The 17,434-nt window shown below is 30.3% G+C and overlaps 1 protein-coding gene across 2 annotated transcripts in view; it reads right to left on the reverse strand.

The window, feature by feature from the left end:
* Positions 1–17,434, reverse strand: part of Ncam2 (neural cell adhesion molecule 2) — a 490,293-nt gene that overhangs the window by 40,851 nt on the left and 432,008 nt on the right. Inside the window, exons 15-16 of one of the 2 annotated variants that reach the window (XM_004842218.3) lie at positions 9,927–10,107; positions 2,569–3,526 (exon numbers count right to left, since the gene is read on the reverse strand). In XM_004842218.3, the coding sequence (XP_004842275.1) occupies positions 3,417–3,526; positions 9,927–10,107 (291 nt within the window). In that variant the 3' untranslated portion in view covers positions 2,569–3,416. Of the gene's footprint in view, positions 1–2,568; positions 3,527–9,926; positions 10,108–17,434 lie in introns of those variants that run through there. The other variant, XM_004842216.3, reaches the window with a different exon arrangement.

Here is a 17,434-nt window from a genome sequence, read left to right on the forward strand (position 1 = left end):
TGGTGTAACCAATCTATCAAATATATTCATATATCTTTAAATTTTTTTAACAATTTAGCTACTTTAGGAACAGATAAAAAATAAAAGAACATGGATGAAGCCACCAATATTTCAGTCTTGTGTTGGTGTTGTGCAACTTGAATATACTGAGTATAGAATTTATGAAATTATACTTAGTCTTAATGACCAGTAGTATTGGGAGAGAAAGGATCCAAAATGGCAATTTATCTAGTTTTTTCATGTGAGAAGTAACTTCATAGGGAAGAAAAATATACTGCTATTGCCTGGGCACTCTCGTAACATATCTGAAGCATTGCATTGTACTTCTAAACTTTACACTGATAAATAAATACAGGCTTTTGATTGAGTTAGACAAACAGGTAAAACTGATAAATAGATTGAAGAGTGTAGTCTAGGAAAATGTTAGGAGATGAGTCATAAATCACTAAAATACAGCTTATATTCTACATCTAGATTATGAAAACTATGTAGTCATGTGTAAATACATCAATTTAGTTTTATAACTGATACAATGTGGCAAAACACAATTTGGAAATGTTTTACTATTGGAAAACAATCCACATGTCATAAATACATATTTCTGATTATAGAACAACTCTACACTCTCCTTGCTTCACAGGTTCATATTTATACATCTTCAGATATCGTGTTTTAATTAAACTTCTTTTTTTTTTTTTTTTTTGTACCGGGGATTGAACTTGGGGCCTTGCAAGGCAGGCAGGCAGGTGGCAGAACCACTGAGCTAAATCCCCGGCCCCTAATTAAACTTCTTTGGAGGGAAAAATCACTATGAATACAGGGGCCATACTTAAAATAAGTTTGAATTTTTATATCCTATACCACTAATCACATTTATTTGGACAGATAACCGTCTACCAAAAATTTAGAGTTTGATAAAACAACAGTAAAGGCTAGATAATAAAAGAGAAGATTCAGCAACACATGTATTATTAATATTTTAAAAAATCAATTTGTAACTTCTAAGATCTGCTTAATTAAAACATAGCAGCTTCTTTACAGTTTTGTGTTTGCCAATTTCTTAAGGAAAAAATCCAAAGAGCCATCAATTTTTTAATGATTTCTGAGAATAATCTAAAACAACTTTTGCATATCGCAGAGTTGAAAAATATTTACTAACAATATAAATTTGTTCAAATGATATGTTTATTGATTTTAGAATTAAAAATTGGATTTACACTTGAATGTTCAAAAATTCTAAGTGTACAAATCCTTACATGTAATCAATTTTCCTATGATAATATAATTTTAATATTAGATTATTTTCCAAAGTGTTAAAATGATATATTCTACTTTTGTGTATACCTGATCTTGAGCATTCCTTTTTTTTTTTTTGGTACCAGGGATAGAACTCAGGTCCTTGCACTTGAGAGGAAGGTGGTGGAACCACTGAGCTAAATCCCTGGCCCATGAGCATTCTTTTTAATCACTACTGGTGACCTTGAGTTACACAATGTAAAATTAAAAAAAAACATAATTTTTAATTTACTAAATTTATATTTCATGTTCTAAATAAATGTGGCACTAAATCAATATGAGTTTTTTGTGGCTTTCTTATGGAATATTTGTAACTCACTGAAACAATCCAGTCAGACTATAAAGGCAAAACATATTACTAGAAGTATTACTAGAAATTTTTCTTTCCCAGAACTTGTACATATTAGAAATAAACATGACTTCTCTAATCTCAAGTATCAAGGAATAAAATAGACAATTATATTTAGTTATCTAGTGAAAAGAAGATTGACTATGGCTCTGGTAAATTTAAAAATAAAAAAGCAAGAATCTTGTCACAGAAATTGGGTAGAGTTTCATGAATTTCATAGTGCATGAACCAGAAATTCCTTTGTCTCACTAGGGAATTTTTAAAAAATGTGTATAATCTGCTAATGAGTCACTTCTGCAGTCTATACCTTTGTTATAGATTGAACAGTAATGAAAAGCAAAGAGTTTGGAAAAACTGAATTAAAAGTGAACCAATCTCTAAATGCAGCTCTAGCCTTAGACTTCTCATAAAATAATTCCACAGATATTTTTAAAGCAGAGACAATGTGTTTGTGGAAAAACAATAAGAACAAAAAAGATTTTGTTGAATGTATCTCAAAAGTTAAACCCAATCATTTGATTTACCAATAAAATATGCTTAATTCATGCATATGTGGTTGCTTACTAATTTTTCTGAGTAATAAAAAATACTTGCTAGGAAGTGGTTGCAAGTGAAAAACACAAATATTCCTTTCATTGTAAAATAACTGAATATAGCTGGGGATTTGGCTCAGTGGCGCCCACACCTGCCTCACAAGCGCAAGGTCCTGAGTTTGATCCCTGGACAAAAAAAAAAAAAAAAAGAAAAAGAAAAGAAAAGAAAAAAGTAAAATAATTGAAAATATAAAACCAACACTCATTCTTCATGTACTTCCTCAAATTGAGCTTATTTTGCAAAGTGGAATTTTGGAAAATCTCCTTCTCAATTCATTTTCATGTCATGGAAAGTTAGGGGCTAATATTTATTTTTTTATTCTGATTCTTAGAATAACATCGACCCTTGGGATTTCAGAAAAAAATGTAATAAACACACATATTAGTAGAACAGCAAGACTCGAAGCCAGCTGAAAGCATAATCTGAATCCACTGAATCAAGTGCAACTTTTAAAATATGTCAAATTTAATTCATTTACTCTGGCTAATCGGTGACAGGCATTTTCACTTAGTTAAAAAATTAACTGGTGTTTGGAGTTAAAAGAATAAACTGTATTCATACTTATTCCTGTAAAATTTTATGCCAATAAAGAGAAAATAGCAGCCTAATAGAAGTACATGTGTATTATAATAGGATATCATGCATTTGCTTTATATAAATGGTAGAATCTATAACATATGAAAAGGGTTCATAAGGTTGGATATTGAAAAGTAATTCTAAGGTAATAAAAGTGATTCACAATTACATTTAACAAATTTATGATGTATATGATCTATTTCCATGGATATTGAGTTATATTTGCAAAATAATAAAATGAAAGAAAACCCTAAATGTAGCCAATGTTTATGTTCTAAGTACAAGTGACATGATATGCAACAAGTTGAACTTTAAAAACTAAAGAGATTTTTAAAACAAACCACATTATCTAATCAACTGATATCTGGAAGAAAAAATACAGACTGACCTTTTTTCTATGATTTTCCTGACAAACTACCTACATAAAATGTTGACAAATTGGGGAAGAGGAAAAGCTAATTAATTGTTCATGGGTTAACAAACATGCATAATTAATTGGACTTTAGAAAATCTGTGAGTATAATTTTAGATTAGTCTTGTTATTACTATTTATTTTATTACTTTGCAGGGCATAAAAGGAAATATAATGTGGAATAACACGTTAAAACATGCAAGACAGACTTATGGCTACAATGAAAGAAAACCTAGCAGCATTCAGCTGCCATGACTGGCTTCCATTTTCACCTTTATTCGGTTCACAGCATTTATCATCTGCATGATGAAAATTGTTTTTGAAGAGAGAATAAGAATAAAATAATTAAGACAAAAGAGAGTAAAGTTACAAAGAAAAATAAAGGAAAAATGTGACAGTAGGAAAGAAAAAAAGAGAAAATAATTAATGCATTATTTACATATAGCCAATACTTACCTAGAAAAAATTACTATGATACAAGACAAAGAATGATTAAAATATTCTTTAAAACATTTCTAAGTAGTTGATACACACTGAAAACTTAGCTGTCAGTATCAATAATATTAATTTGAGTTTACTTACACATTAATTTCAACATTGATTTTTAAAATGTAAACATACTAGATTTATTACTAGAAATTCAATTTTATAAGGCAAAAACAGTTACTCCACTGTTCTGCTGAAAAATTCACAGTGCTACCTTAAAAGAAGCTCATATTATATTTATAATGTTTTATGATAATATTTCTACCATAATATTGGGAACAAATATTTAATAAAAGCAGTTGTATTTTCAGTAATATATGAACTACCAAGAACTAAGTGAGAAATAAGTATTCACTTGGTGAACATTTGCAAGAATAGAAGTCAGGATTATTAATTCAATTGACCACTGGGACACTGCCTCCTTAAAAATAATTTAAAGAAGTAAAAACCATAAAAATAATTTCCAGACCTATCTTTTTTTAAGTGCTAAACCAAAAGTAACATGGTAGTATCAGTATTTACATTTGATGGGGAATTCTACACTTAAAATGAAATTATCCCCAGTTAGGTGGAGTACAATTTCATCATTGTTTTAGAATTTCTTTATTTTATATTTTTAAATGTAAATTTTGTCCTCAGAAAATATTTTTTACTTTGTCATGCATTTGAATACTTTGTTTTCTAATCATGTTCAGTTTTCCAGCCATGAAAAGTCAGTGTTATTTTGAACTACAGGAAAAGTGATCAATACATTTCTTACTGTACTTCATATTGTTTCTTTTTCAGTTTTTCAAAGTGAAAACACTTACCATATATGTATAACAAATTTCCAGAGAGTAGAACTGTTGTACCATCAAATGTTAACAACCTCCAACAAAAGTGTTTGTCCCAAATTATACTGATAGTGAAAACATTGCGAACCACGAGAAATGGTGGGACATTTTTTCAAAACAAATTTATCATTGAGAATTCTTTAAGATACTGTATTTTATTATAAACAATAGCAATTAATTAGTATTCTAGTCACTAAAATTATAAATTAATAAATAAGTACCATTTTGTCAGCTTCTAATTCTACAATTTTGTCATTGTATTTATAAAAATCTTTTTGCTGTTATTTTATATTCTCATTATTTATAAAATACAAATGAAGTTATACTGTATGAATATTCTCAGAGGTAACATTGACTTTGCACAGTCTTTTTCTATAAAATTGAAAAGATACATATTTTAAAATAAACACATTAAATATGTTAATAATTTTTAAATTATTTCAAAAATCAAAAACATAAATCATGAGAGATGTGGTATTCACTAAGACACATACTCATAAAAATCATTTTAAATGCAACGTTGGCTATGAATGTCAGGTTAGCAGATTGTTAAAACCTAGTACTTTACTTAAATAAATGTTCTTTGGATTTAGTCTATTGTTTACAAGAAGGTAAATATGTGCTAATGCATATAATTTTTTAATTAAAAATATCCATTAAACTTATTCAGTCTACAGTGCATTATACAAAATTAATGTAAAATGAATTAAACTTTAATCCTCATTATTTTCTCTAACTTAAAAATACTTAGAGTTTGAAGGTTTATATAAATAGTTTATTTCAGATATGAATTTGAATTTATATTTTACTTCATAATGGAAAACACATAGGAAAAGTATCTCAAGGATATGGAAGTATATGTCTACAGTATTTTTGTGGGTATAAGGGCTCCCAGATTTTCCATTGTCACATTTTTAAAGTTGCCTCAAGAAAACTACTTTTAAATTGAAGAATTCTTAATATCTTTAATGAAGCTTTATCTACAACCTTGCAATAAGTGAATCCAGTCAGTAATTTAGACAATATTTTGTGACTCTTTATAGATAATTTTATTATTCTCCTTTAGCAATAGGTCACATTGGCTTGCTATCGCTTGCATGTATTCAGAGGATAAGTACCATTTCTTGTTTCTAAGATGGCTTTGTCTGTGCCTGGATGACTTCTCCATGACTACTCATTTGATATGCTGCAAATGATGCGAAACACATTCTAACCTTGTTTGTCATAAAACTCTTTCAAACACTTGCTTTTATTTCTCTGTTCACCATCACAGAAAATCTGAAAACACCAAATAAACAAGGAATCTAAACCTTCTAATCTCTAATAAATTTTTTCTAATTAATTTTTCATCTCAACTCTCTCTAACTTCACCCTAAACTATTACAGCAAAGTTGAATGTAATATTCAATATGGACACACCACATTTTCTTAGTTTCAGTTCCTCTCAGAAGCAACTGACAATTGATACCTTTTTTCTTGAAATCTGACCCTCTCTTAATTTCCAAGATATTATACTCTTGTGTTTTCCCAATAACTGTAATACCTCAGTTTCTTTTGGGAGCCAGTGTGTTTTCTTCTTCCTATAATATTTCCTTGGGACTCACTTGATCTCCCATTAGTAACTCAAGAAGTACTCTGTGAATTTTTATGCTGTGCTGCTCACCCCTATAGTGTTGTGGAACACCAGTCTCACAGACAGCAATTTCATAGAGTTTAGGCCTTATTTGTCTGGTAGGTTTATCCTCACCAGACTGCAAATATCATTTGCCTGCTAAGATCCACACTCTCACAGTGTATGTTGTCAAGCCATGACCATTTTCTCACCTTTATAATCATATATCAAACCAACAATTGACATTTCAAATTTAACGCATTCCAAATTGCTATTCTGTTTGTTCCCCATTCTCCAAACCCCACTCTTCCTACAGAATTTTTCACTTTGAGAAATGACATCAGTAATGCCCAGTTTGCTCAAAAAAGGTAACCTACAAGTCATCATTACCTACCATGTCCAATTTATTACAGAGGCAGTGTCGGTCTACATTAGTATGTATCTACAATAGTAATTCTCTTCATTTTCTACTCTTACCACCTCTCTTACAGTATTGATCTCCACCCACCACTTACACCAGTCATATGGACAGATTTATAATGCCTATATATTCATTCAACTTACAATATTTCTCCCTTTCTGTGGGATCAGCATTAAACTTATTTGCATAGTTTTAAGAAGCCACTGGCAGGTCTGAGTTGCAGCCCCCTCTCTTGTCTAATCCTCAGACACACATCCCCAGATTCTGCTCCAGATATTCTTTTTCCACTTATTAAAGGAGATCAGCATTTTCTTCTGTCAGACACTTCTTCCATGTAACACTCCCTGGAAGCTTAATGCCTGAAAGTTTCCTTTATAGAGCTACTTTTGAAAGGAAACCATTCCGAATCCTAACTGTACCCCACAGATTAGGTATTTTTGCCAACTGCTCCCATGGGAGCAGAATGCATGAACACATCCTGTAGTTGTAATAATTCATGGGTTATTATAACTCATGTTTAGTGTCAGGCTTCTTTGTCAGATTGTGAAATTGTTTATGTCTGGGACTCTCTCTGTTCTTTTTATGATGAATCTTTTGCCCTCATCTCAGTTCTTTCACAAAGCAAGATTTCAGAAAATATTCCCTAATGAATGAATGAATGAATGAATTTTAAGTTGGCAGAGCCAGAAGAAACTAAACCAGAATTCTCTACATTTTCATTCTAGGTCTTGCATATAACTCAATAAGTTAATCAAATTGAAGGTAAATGTAATATCTTAGAGTACATGCATCACAGCATGTATTGCTATGCCTTTATGTATATGTATAACATAATAACATAGCACTTTATAAATATAGGTAAAATATTGATATTTCAAATTTATGGGGCATATAAAATGATAAACGATGGAACATTTAATCACTCTTATTTAGGTGTGTCATTTCGTAAGGCATCAAAGTTTTCATATGACTTAAAGCAGCACAAAACTTGAATAAATCATTTAACCTTCTGAAATAATTTTTTAAAATGAGCTTCACTTCATTAAGTGTGTACCTACATATACAGATATGGATATATACCATTATACCTTTTATTGGCTTTTGTTTCCCTTTCCTTTTCCTTTTTCCTTTTTAGTACTGGTACTTGAACTCAGGATCTTCATGTTTAGCTACATTCCCACCTGTTTTTATTTTATTTTGACACAGGGTCTTCCTAAGTCACGAAGTTATTCAGGTTAGGCTCAAATTTGCAGTCTTCCTGCCTCAGCTCTCTCTCCCAAATGTTGGAGTTACAGGCATACACTGCCATGCATAGCGTAGTTTTTGTTTTCAATAATTTCTTAGAAAAATTCCAGGGAATCTAGGTGCATAACATGAAATAACATGTCTAACATCTAATTTGTGACATCTTATGCTTTATATAAAATTGTAATTAAAATGTTATATTTTACTACATTAATACTGATTTTATGTTTCACTGACATATAATATTTGTACACATTAATGGGACATGGAGTGATGATCATCAGATCAAGGGAATTAGTATTTCCATCTTGGAAACATCATTTCTTTGTTGTGGAAACATTCAAATGCTGTTAATCTAGATCTTTATGAAACATAATGAAAAATGTTGGGAATTATAGTCATTCTTCTGTGCTGTAGAATATTAGGATTTATCCTTTCTATGTAACTGCATTTTAATATCTCAATACAAATTCATGATTTCCTTCAAATGTATGAACTGCATTAAAGTTTTAGAAGAATGGAATACACTTTTCAATTCTGTTTTAGATACTCTGACTAGGTTTGCTAATCATTTTTACATTATGTTCTTAATTCCCTTCATAGAATAAAATTACTACAATCATAATATAGTTATGAATACAATTATTGATTTTTCAAATTCACAAGCAAATAGTAAAAATAAAGCATAGTACATTCAGCTTGTCTTACTCGGGTGCATCACCTCCTATGAGATTTTCATAGGACTTGAAGTAGCACTGAATTTGAGTGGATAAAATCTTTTTAAAAAATCTTTCTTGTAAAATCTTTCTTGTAAAATGAATATCTCTTCTTCATCTAACTTATAATCAAGAATAAAATGAGATAATAAATGCACAAGGACTTGATAAATTAAAAAGAAAATGCCATCATAATCAAAGATATCCATAATATTTCTAGAGGCTCCTAACTGCCCAATTTGAAATTATAATCAAAATTATAATTCATATCATTAACTAATTAATGTTAACAAGACAAAGTCACAAAGTTAATTAGTTTTAAATCTCATAATCAATAATTATTTTAATAAAAATTAAGTGTATAAAACTGATTTCAATTTTTAAATATTGACATGATATTAGAAATTCATAGTAAATGAGATCAGAATCAATTTGAAATTACAAGAAGGTTAAGTAAAATGACCAAAATGACAAATTTTAGTTCTTTTCTAGTTTCACAAGCATTATGTACCAATAGTGATATTCTATGATAAACTCTGGCTTTATGAATTAATTTGGTGTTCTCATTTTTCTTTACATGTTTATGTAATGAACGCATGTCTATAAAAGTTAAATACTAAAGGTAATACATAAAGGGCAGATTTAGTATAAGGCAATGCTAATATATGACTAATATGGAATTAATATTAAATTTTACTTTGTATCAGTAGACATATGCTCTTGCTTCTCTACCTCTGTATCTATACTATGCGGTATCCAAAAATAATTTAAGAGAGATCTTGTGCCTTTTGATAATATCCCTAACATATCAATGGATATAAGTACTATTACCTACCAAAAGAACAGCACACTGTTTGTTGTAAAAACAGATTTAGAGTTTCCTGCTATAGCATATAATCTCCTTGAAACTGCACCTATACGTCTTTACGAAGTTGCATTTGTGAATGTCCTTGATTCACTGAGTGATTTCATATTTCTAAAATTGATCTCATTGTTCAGTCGCCATTATCTTTGGCAATATCTAACCAGAATCACAAATCAGGTTGTCCATGTTCCAAGAGAAGTTGTCTTATTGGCAAAGGTTCCCTCTGGTCTCAGCAGGTTTTCATACTGCTTTTTATCGTTCATTCTCACCTGCCATTCTTTCCCTCTGCCTATTTCTTCTCATCACTTCTATGGCTAAAGCTATTAAAGCATTTTTACAAAATACCTCACGGCAAGAGTAACTGGGAACACTTTAAGGCGACATGCCACACTAATCATGATGGAATCTAGAGTTTACATTTAGTTTATAAACTTACATTTTCATTTTTAATAAAAAGAGCCATAGCCGTTGTAAACAGATAACATAATACTTATGTTAGGAAAGCTTGTAGTTTTGCTTACCTTTAATAATGTTGGGCTTTGGTGGCATGCTGAACTCGTAAACTGTTGGTTCAGAATATCCTAGTCTATTGGCAGCTGTGATTTGAACTTCATAGCCCATTGTCCACTGTAGATGCTCCAAAATAATGTGGTCTTTATTTCCCTGCACTTTTTTCTCTAGCCACTGATCTTCTTTATCTTTCTGTAAAGAGGACACACATATATTTTATAAATATAGCTTTTTAAATGTAATTTATTTGGGAGTGGAACAAATAGCTTCATTATTATTGATTTTTACATTCACATGGATATATGAACTTGCAATATCAATGAAGTCAATATTATTTCCAACATTTACTATATAAGATAAAATGTCTCTACACATTAACCAGAGTAATAATTCTGCACACTTTTATCTTTTAGTAATTTATCATTCACCTCCATTAATTGTATTATTTGTTTGATATACAACAGTTTGGAATTTGGTCACACTTAATTATTGTTAAGCATGTGATAGAAAACTAAAATACAATATATTAAATAAGTCTAATATGTCCATTAAAATAATTTCCAGAGACATATTAAAGTTTGGTGAAGGAGAAAAACTGTATGGGAATTAAAGTATGAATATTATTTTACACTTTTGTTAGCACTTGCACTATTTTACTACTATATTTTATGATTCATAATGAAATAGCATATAAGGAAAATAATCATGTGGAAATTATAAAAAGTAATCCTACTGCAAAACATTTTAAATTTAAAGACTATTTTATTATTTTGGACTACATGATATTAGAATTGCTCTCTATTTGAAAAGATAGCATTATTACCACAATAGCACTGAAAAATAAATTGGCATAATTTTGTGAAATACATTATCAAAAAACATGGGAACATTAAGCTATTCCATGTTAACAGTTTAAAAATGGGTAAGTTTCTTAACCCTTTGGTTCTTTCCCTGTCTAAAACAGAAATAATAGCAACAGCTTCTCTATGACACTTTTTGATGGAACTACAAGGAAAACAGTAAATGGTGTTTTCCAGGGCCTGAGGAATTGTAATCAAAACAGTCTCCATTACTAAGAAATAACTATTTCCATAATAACCATATGGAAATGAAGTATTTTTTCCCAGAATCATGTATCTAATAATCTATAACTGCAATTTCAAATCTTATTTCCCAGGAACTAGATATAAATAAATTGAATTCTGGCTATAGCAATAGATAGAAAGATTTGTTTAACCTTATAGTTTATCCCAATATTACCTTACATTCAGCCAAAATTTTTACAATGTTTCTTCAAATATAAAGAATAAAACATTTGCTGAACTAATGGTAAATAATTAAGGATTTATTCTCTAAAGGCAAATAGGCACTTAACTGGGGTGCTCCAAACATACACTTCAGAAAGGAAACAAAAAGATATGGTTTTGATTCAATAGTATTATTCTCTTTATCTTTTGAATTATTTCTGATGGTATAGATTTTTATGAATAACATAGTTTTTTATTTCTTCAAAACTTAAAGTATAAAACCTTTAATGAGATCAGGGTTCTAAATGGACATTTAATTTGCAGATAAACATGTATATTTTTAATAATTTTATATTTTTTTCAATTTTTACATTTTACTACTTTACATTGAAATTTTTAAAAATTAATTTTATTGGTATATTTTAGGTATACAATATAATGACATTCATCACGGGAAATTTGTACCTTTGCATAATATATCTTAGTTCTTATTTTTTCCCCATTCCCATGCCCTCCCTTCGACCCCTCCACCCCTCCCTATTTACAAAGACTTTGTTTCCAGTTTTTCATTTTCTCATATTAATTCCATTCCCTTCTTTCCTTTCTCCAATTCCTGCTACTTCCCCTTCCCCTTTGAACCTTTTCTTCCTATTTCACAATATCTATTATGCCTTTCGATCCTTATTTACACGTTCAGTTTCTCACAGCAGAGAAACTAGTTGGTATTTACACACGTGTGTCCTATTTATTTCACTTAAGAGTATTGCCTCAATGTACATCCATTTAGCTATGTCTCTAGTTTCTCATTCTTTGTGGCTGACTAGTACTCCATTTTATTAATTAAAAAACCTCACATCTTCTTTATCCAGTCTCCAGTAAATGGGAAATTGGGCTGCTTGCAAGTTTTAGCTATTACAAACTGTGCTCCTATGAGTAATTTTCAAAATGGCCTATTTCCCACTTGGATTTAAGATCTTAAATGATATAATGGAATGGCAATGAGTAAACTGCAAAGAAAAGCTATAACTAGTCTAAGAATCTAAGTGAATAATAAAGTTAAGAATCAAACCAAGGCGTGCTTTGGGAATGTTTAAGATGGGTGTACTAGAGTCAATGTTTCCCAATATTCTCTTTCTTCATCCATTCATTTTTTCCATCCTTATTGGGTGGTTAGGCTGTTCTAAAAACTATGAAGACAATAGTACACAAGACATACACAAAACCTTCATCTTGTTTTTGTTAAGCCAACACAGAAGAAAGAGATGAGTTCTTTGAATAACAAAGGAATTCAATTAGGGCTTGTAGAGAGAGAGATTTAATAGAGCTCTAGGGCCAGGACCATCTCCCATGGAAATAATATTGTCCTTTTTGGAAGTAACAAACTCTGGTGCCATTCATTTTACCCAACATAGTTGTTAGCAAATATATAAAGGTGTGAGTCCTTGACAGAACATTATATCCAAAAGTAAACACAATAATTTAAAAACCCATGAAATTGCATAACCATTCAAGAATATAAGAACATATGCTATATGATAATGATTTCAAACAAATTTAAAAATTTCTCGAGTTACATAAAAGCAAGTGCCTTTCAAGTTGGTAGAAACATGTGTGATTCTGTGGCTCCAGCATTACACCAATAATTCACACATCCTATGTAACTACGAAGTGTTTGCTATGAGTAATCTGTGGAAATTCAAGTGCTTGGATTTTGCTTTGGATCTGAGTGGAGATACTGATTTCAAGACAAATATAAGCCACTAATTGAGATGTGAAATACCTCGGAATTCTTTAGAGGATGAATAGACTTTCTGTCCTTCAAGTAATCCTCCAAAACATATCATATCTAGGAACTGAGCATTTTAGGTGAAACTTGTAATGTTCCAAAATACCAATTCCAAGAATAGAGCATTTGAAGAGAAACTTCTAGACAAGCAACAGACATACAGGCATTCTTTTCTGAATTAAGAGTCATTTAACTCTTAACTGCTGAAGCTGTTAGCACCGGTAAATTAAAAATGTTTCCTTCCTTTTAGACTAACGGTGCAAGAAACCAAGGGGAGTTCTAATATTTTCCCAATATAAATCAATTTCATTTTCCATTCAACATTAGATAAGGAGATATTTCAATCCCTTAATTGCTATATCTGGGGAACAGAAAAAAAATAAAGTGGGTGTTACCAAAAACTCCCCTAAGCATGGAAATCTCAATTATGCATCTGCGCAGTGCCTAATTTACAGAATTTAAATGCCCAGGGACCGATTTAAGATAACTGGTTGCAAAATGTTCCCCTAGGTAACTTAATGAGATGATTTGTTGAATAGGGCTATTATTAATAAGCCAATTAAATGCTGAAGGGCAGTTATGGAAAAAGTCATTTTTCTGTGCTGTAACGACTATTCTATTGAGCACTACTTTTTGTCAGAAAATATCAGGGCTACACAATAATTAAGGATATTTCTTCTTCTTTCTTTCTTTTTTTTTTTTTTTGGTACTGGGGCTCAGACTCAGGTCCTTGTGCTTGCAAGGGAGGCAGAGGAACAACTGAGCAAAATCCCCAGCCCAAGGATACTTCTTAATAGTGATACTAAAGTCATGATATCAGCACATTAGCAAATATTTCCTATCTTCTGTACAAGAGTACACCAGAGAAAAGGAGGAATGATTCACATATTTTATTATCAGAGGGCTATTTGGTGTTTTATTCATAACAAGTAATAGTCTGTTAACTTTCTTTTCAAAGTTACCTGGAAACAAAGTCTTAAATACAACTCGAATAATTACAAATTTAAATGACAATACAGCTGGTGAGCTCATATTCACTAGAGAAATTTAGGTTCTTCTGACTTTTGTGTCATCTGATTTAATATTTTGTATGAATATGCAGCAGCTTTGGATGAGATCAGGTGTGTTCAGGGTGCTATGGCCGTAGACACTGCAGCAGTTTTGGGCTTTCTTGATTTCATGATTTTGAGGGTGAAATATTTATTATTTGTATGACCTCACAGAAGGATTCAGAAATATCTTAAAGTCTGTTTGCTACTGAGTACGAGAAAGGAAAGTTACCAATATGGATAATTCACATATATATGTATATGCATTTGCTTGTGCATGTGTGTGTAAAATAAAAGCTATTTCTCTGAGATTTGGGAACATGTAAGGTATAGTAGGTTTTAACAGAAAACTTCTAAATTGTAATCTTTTCTTTCATTATCATAACTGCCTCAAATTACCTTTGTTCCATGTTCTGATGCCGGGTAAAATTTCTAAGATGAGCCCTAAGTAATATTTTTGTAGAGTGTTCCTCACCCACATAATACTCAAGAGAAAATAAATTAATTTTTCTTTGTTATTACTCCTGGCACATTCACAAATATTTGCAGAGTGCAAGCCATAATCTTTACACTTAATTTTAATGTACTGATTTTTCTTGTGTTCATTATTTCTCCAATGTATGAATCTATTATAGGCCAGTTTATAATTGAATAAAATGGATTAACTGATTCCTTGGTGATTTTGTTCTTTTAAACAACAAACAGCCTATTTTATACTGCCAATATAAAGATTAATAAACCTTTTTTACAGCAAAAAAATAAAAATCACTAAATTGTTTCATACTCTTTAATTCCTAAAGCTGTTCATTGTCCACAATTATTTCAATATTAAAATCTATTTCTTAAATATATTTCAGTACACACACTAAAATGCTATAACTTTAAAATAAATTCTCTCATCAATCAAATTTCAATTTTATTAACTTTTACTTAGTGCTGTTTTCAATACTACATTTTGTTTTGTTGTTTTCATTTACATACAGTATTATGCAAATTTCCGGACTTCAAATGGCTTAAGAAGTTCAATTAACTTTTTAAAATGTATGCTATAATTACTCTTATTAATTCCTAATGTTCCTTTTTCACAACCAATTTTAAGTTATCAATTCGTTTTAGCCCTTCTTAGCTCAGAAAACTCAAAATTATGCCATAAGTGATAGTTATGATCCTATAGCTATCATCAAATTAGAGTGAAAATTGTGAAAAAGTCATGGAAACTTGGAAAAAACTATTTATTAAATTATATGGAGTTATATTGACACTACATTACTAAGTAGATGTAAAATATTTGGTACTTGAAATAAATTTTTGTGTTTCTTCAGACACTCTATTAGATTAATATGTTCATCATTAATCTCCAGATACATGATTTAATCTTATTCTCTTATTGTTGGAAATGTTAATTTTCATGAAGGGCCCATAGAGACAGCTAAATTGGTTTTTATTACTCTGGTTATCTTCTAATAAATTGTCTTCTTAATGAGTGAATGATCAAAGCCTTGTGCTCTATTACAGGATAACATAGGATAATGTACTTCCTGGTTTCTAATCTTCAGGAAGTTATACACTATCTTGGTTAGTACACTAGTACTTTTGTTTTTGTTAGTGAAATTCAAATGAAATGCCTTGATTCACAATATGTTAGAAATCAGAAGTTATAAACAGAATATAGTGACTCAGTTAATTTTGTTCTCAATATAAAATACATACTCCTTTGTACAGCAGAGTTGAAAAATTGGCTAACAGAAGAAATCTAGTGAAAAAATTAGGATTAGAGTTGTTACTTATTTCCCAGATTTTTATCCCTTTTTTTCCATAGAGGTTATATGTTTTAAAATGCACTGTATATTTCAAAGTAATTTTTCAAATTATTTAGTTATACTTTGCTCCATTGTAGAATTTATACAATTTGCAAAATGAACAGAAGTGGCTTGAAATCCTACTTACAGTACCAATGACGAATAACCCTTCTTAAAAAATTATCACTTCACTGCAAATGTAGAATAACATGGAAAATGCCTCTAAAACTTCTTAGCAACAAATGCTCTTGAAAAAGCATGTTTTTAAATGTGGAGAAATAAAATATGCATGAAATTATTCCTTCCCAATATATTTTTGTTGACATTAAGGTAACTTTGTGTTTAATCACAGTATCTCCAATTGCACCTTTAGAGGATGATATTGACAAGGTGAAATAGATGAAGGAGGAAAGGCAAAAAATAGGAACAAAGGAATAATGCATTGAAAGAGAAGGCAGACTCTCATATGATGTGTATTGAGAAAGCTTGTTAGAATGGCTGTGACTGGAAGCACAGAACCCGAACTGTTTAAGAAGGATGGAACTGTGGTTGAGACGTTCATACACAATAATTTCCAAAGGTAAATTTTTAGTGGGCTACAACTGCTGCAAATGTGATTAAATTATACAGTCTTATGTTCTGTTATCTGTTTTCTCTCATCACAAAGGCACATAAATTTGCTGCTCTAGTTGGCCTTCAAATACATGAGAAAATGTATTACTATATTTTATTAAATATAAAAACTTCTCTTAACAGTGAGCAATTTCTTTCTTGTAACACAAAAAGGTATAAAAATTATTTTGCAAAATTTTTCATACGCCTAAAATCATATTATTAAAAGTGTTCCTTGTTAAAATGCTATGCGCTCTAAGTAGCACAGTGACTGAATAGCAGCCAATTATAGGTATGTTTGTATTAAATGAATCAATCATCTCCATCATGATATTAAAAACAAATCATTCAGTACTTGTGGAGTTAGAAGTGACTGGAAAATAACGCTGAATTTGCAAACAGAAATGAAATGTAATTGGGGAGAGGAAAACACACACTTTTACTGGGAGGGTAAAATAATTTTGTGTAAATTGTAAGCAACTATAAAGACTATAATCCTTACATTGGGAAAAGTAAAAGGAGGAAAATATAATGGAAGATAGAAATAGAGTGGAGATAAAATTTTTTCTCGTTCAAATTTTTATCTAAAACTGATCCATATCAGTTACATGAAAAGGTAAAATTTATTGAATCATTATAAAGAATTGATTCTCCAACCTTATTAATCTCTTAAGGATTAACAACTTAATTATTTTTTTCCACATGCAATTCACACCTAACTTTTCAATTTTAATCCACATTTTCCACATTCAAAGAAATGAAAATTATTTTTTAAACTGAAGTATATGTTTATATATATAAATATATATGAATATACATATATATCCATGAATGTCTCAAATGGCATTATTTTGTGACTGTAATAGACTCTGAACTGTTATCTTGTTACTCAGAGAACAAATTTGTTTTCAACACTGGCTGGGATGACTGTCTTAGCCATATCCTGAGTGAGAGGGAATGTTTTGAAATATTCTGCTTTGGGTAATAGAAGAAGATACCTTAATATTAGACCAGCTAAAATGCCAA

The sequence above is a fragment of the Heterocephalus glaber genome, unplaced genomic scaffold (genome assembly GCF_053883595.1).
Source record: "Heterocephalus glaber isolate CG9 unplaced genomic scaffold, H.glaber_assembly_v1.0 deba00000122, whole genome shotgun sequence".
Classification (NCBI taxonomy): Eukaryota; Metazoa; Chordata; class Mammalia; order Rodentia; family Bathyergidae; genus Heterocephalus; species Heterocephalus glaber.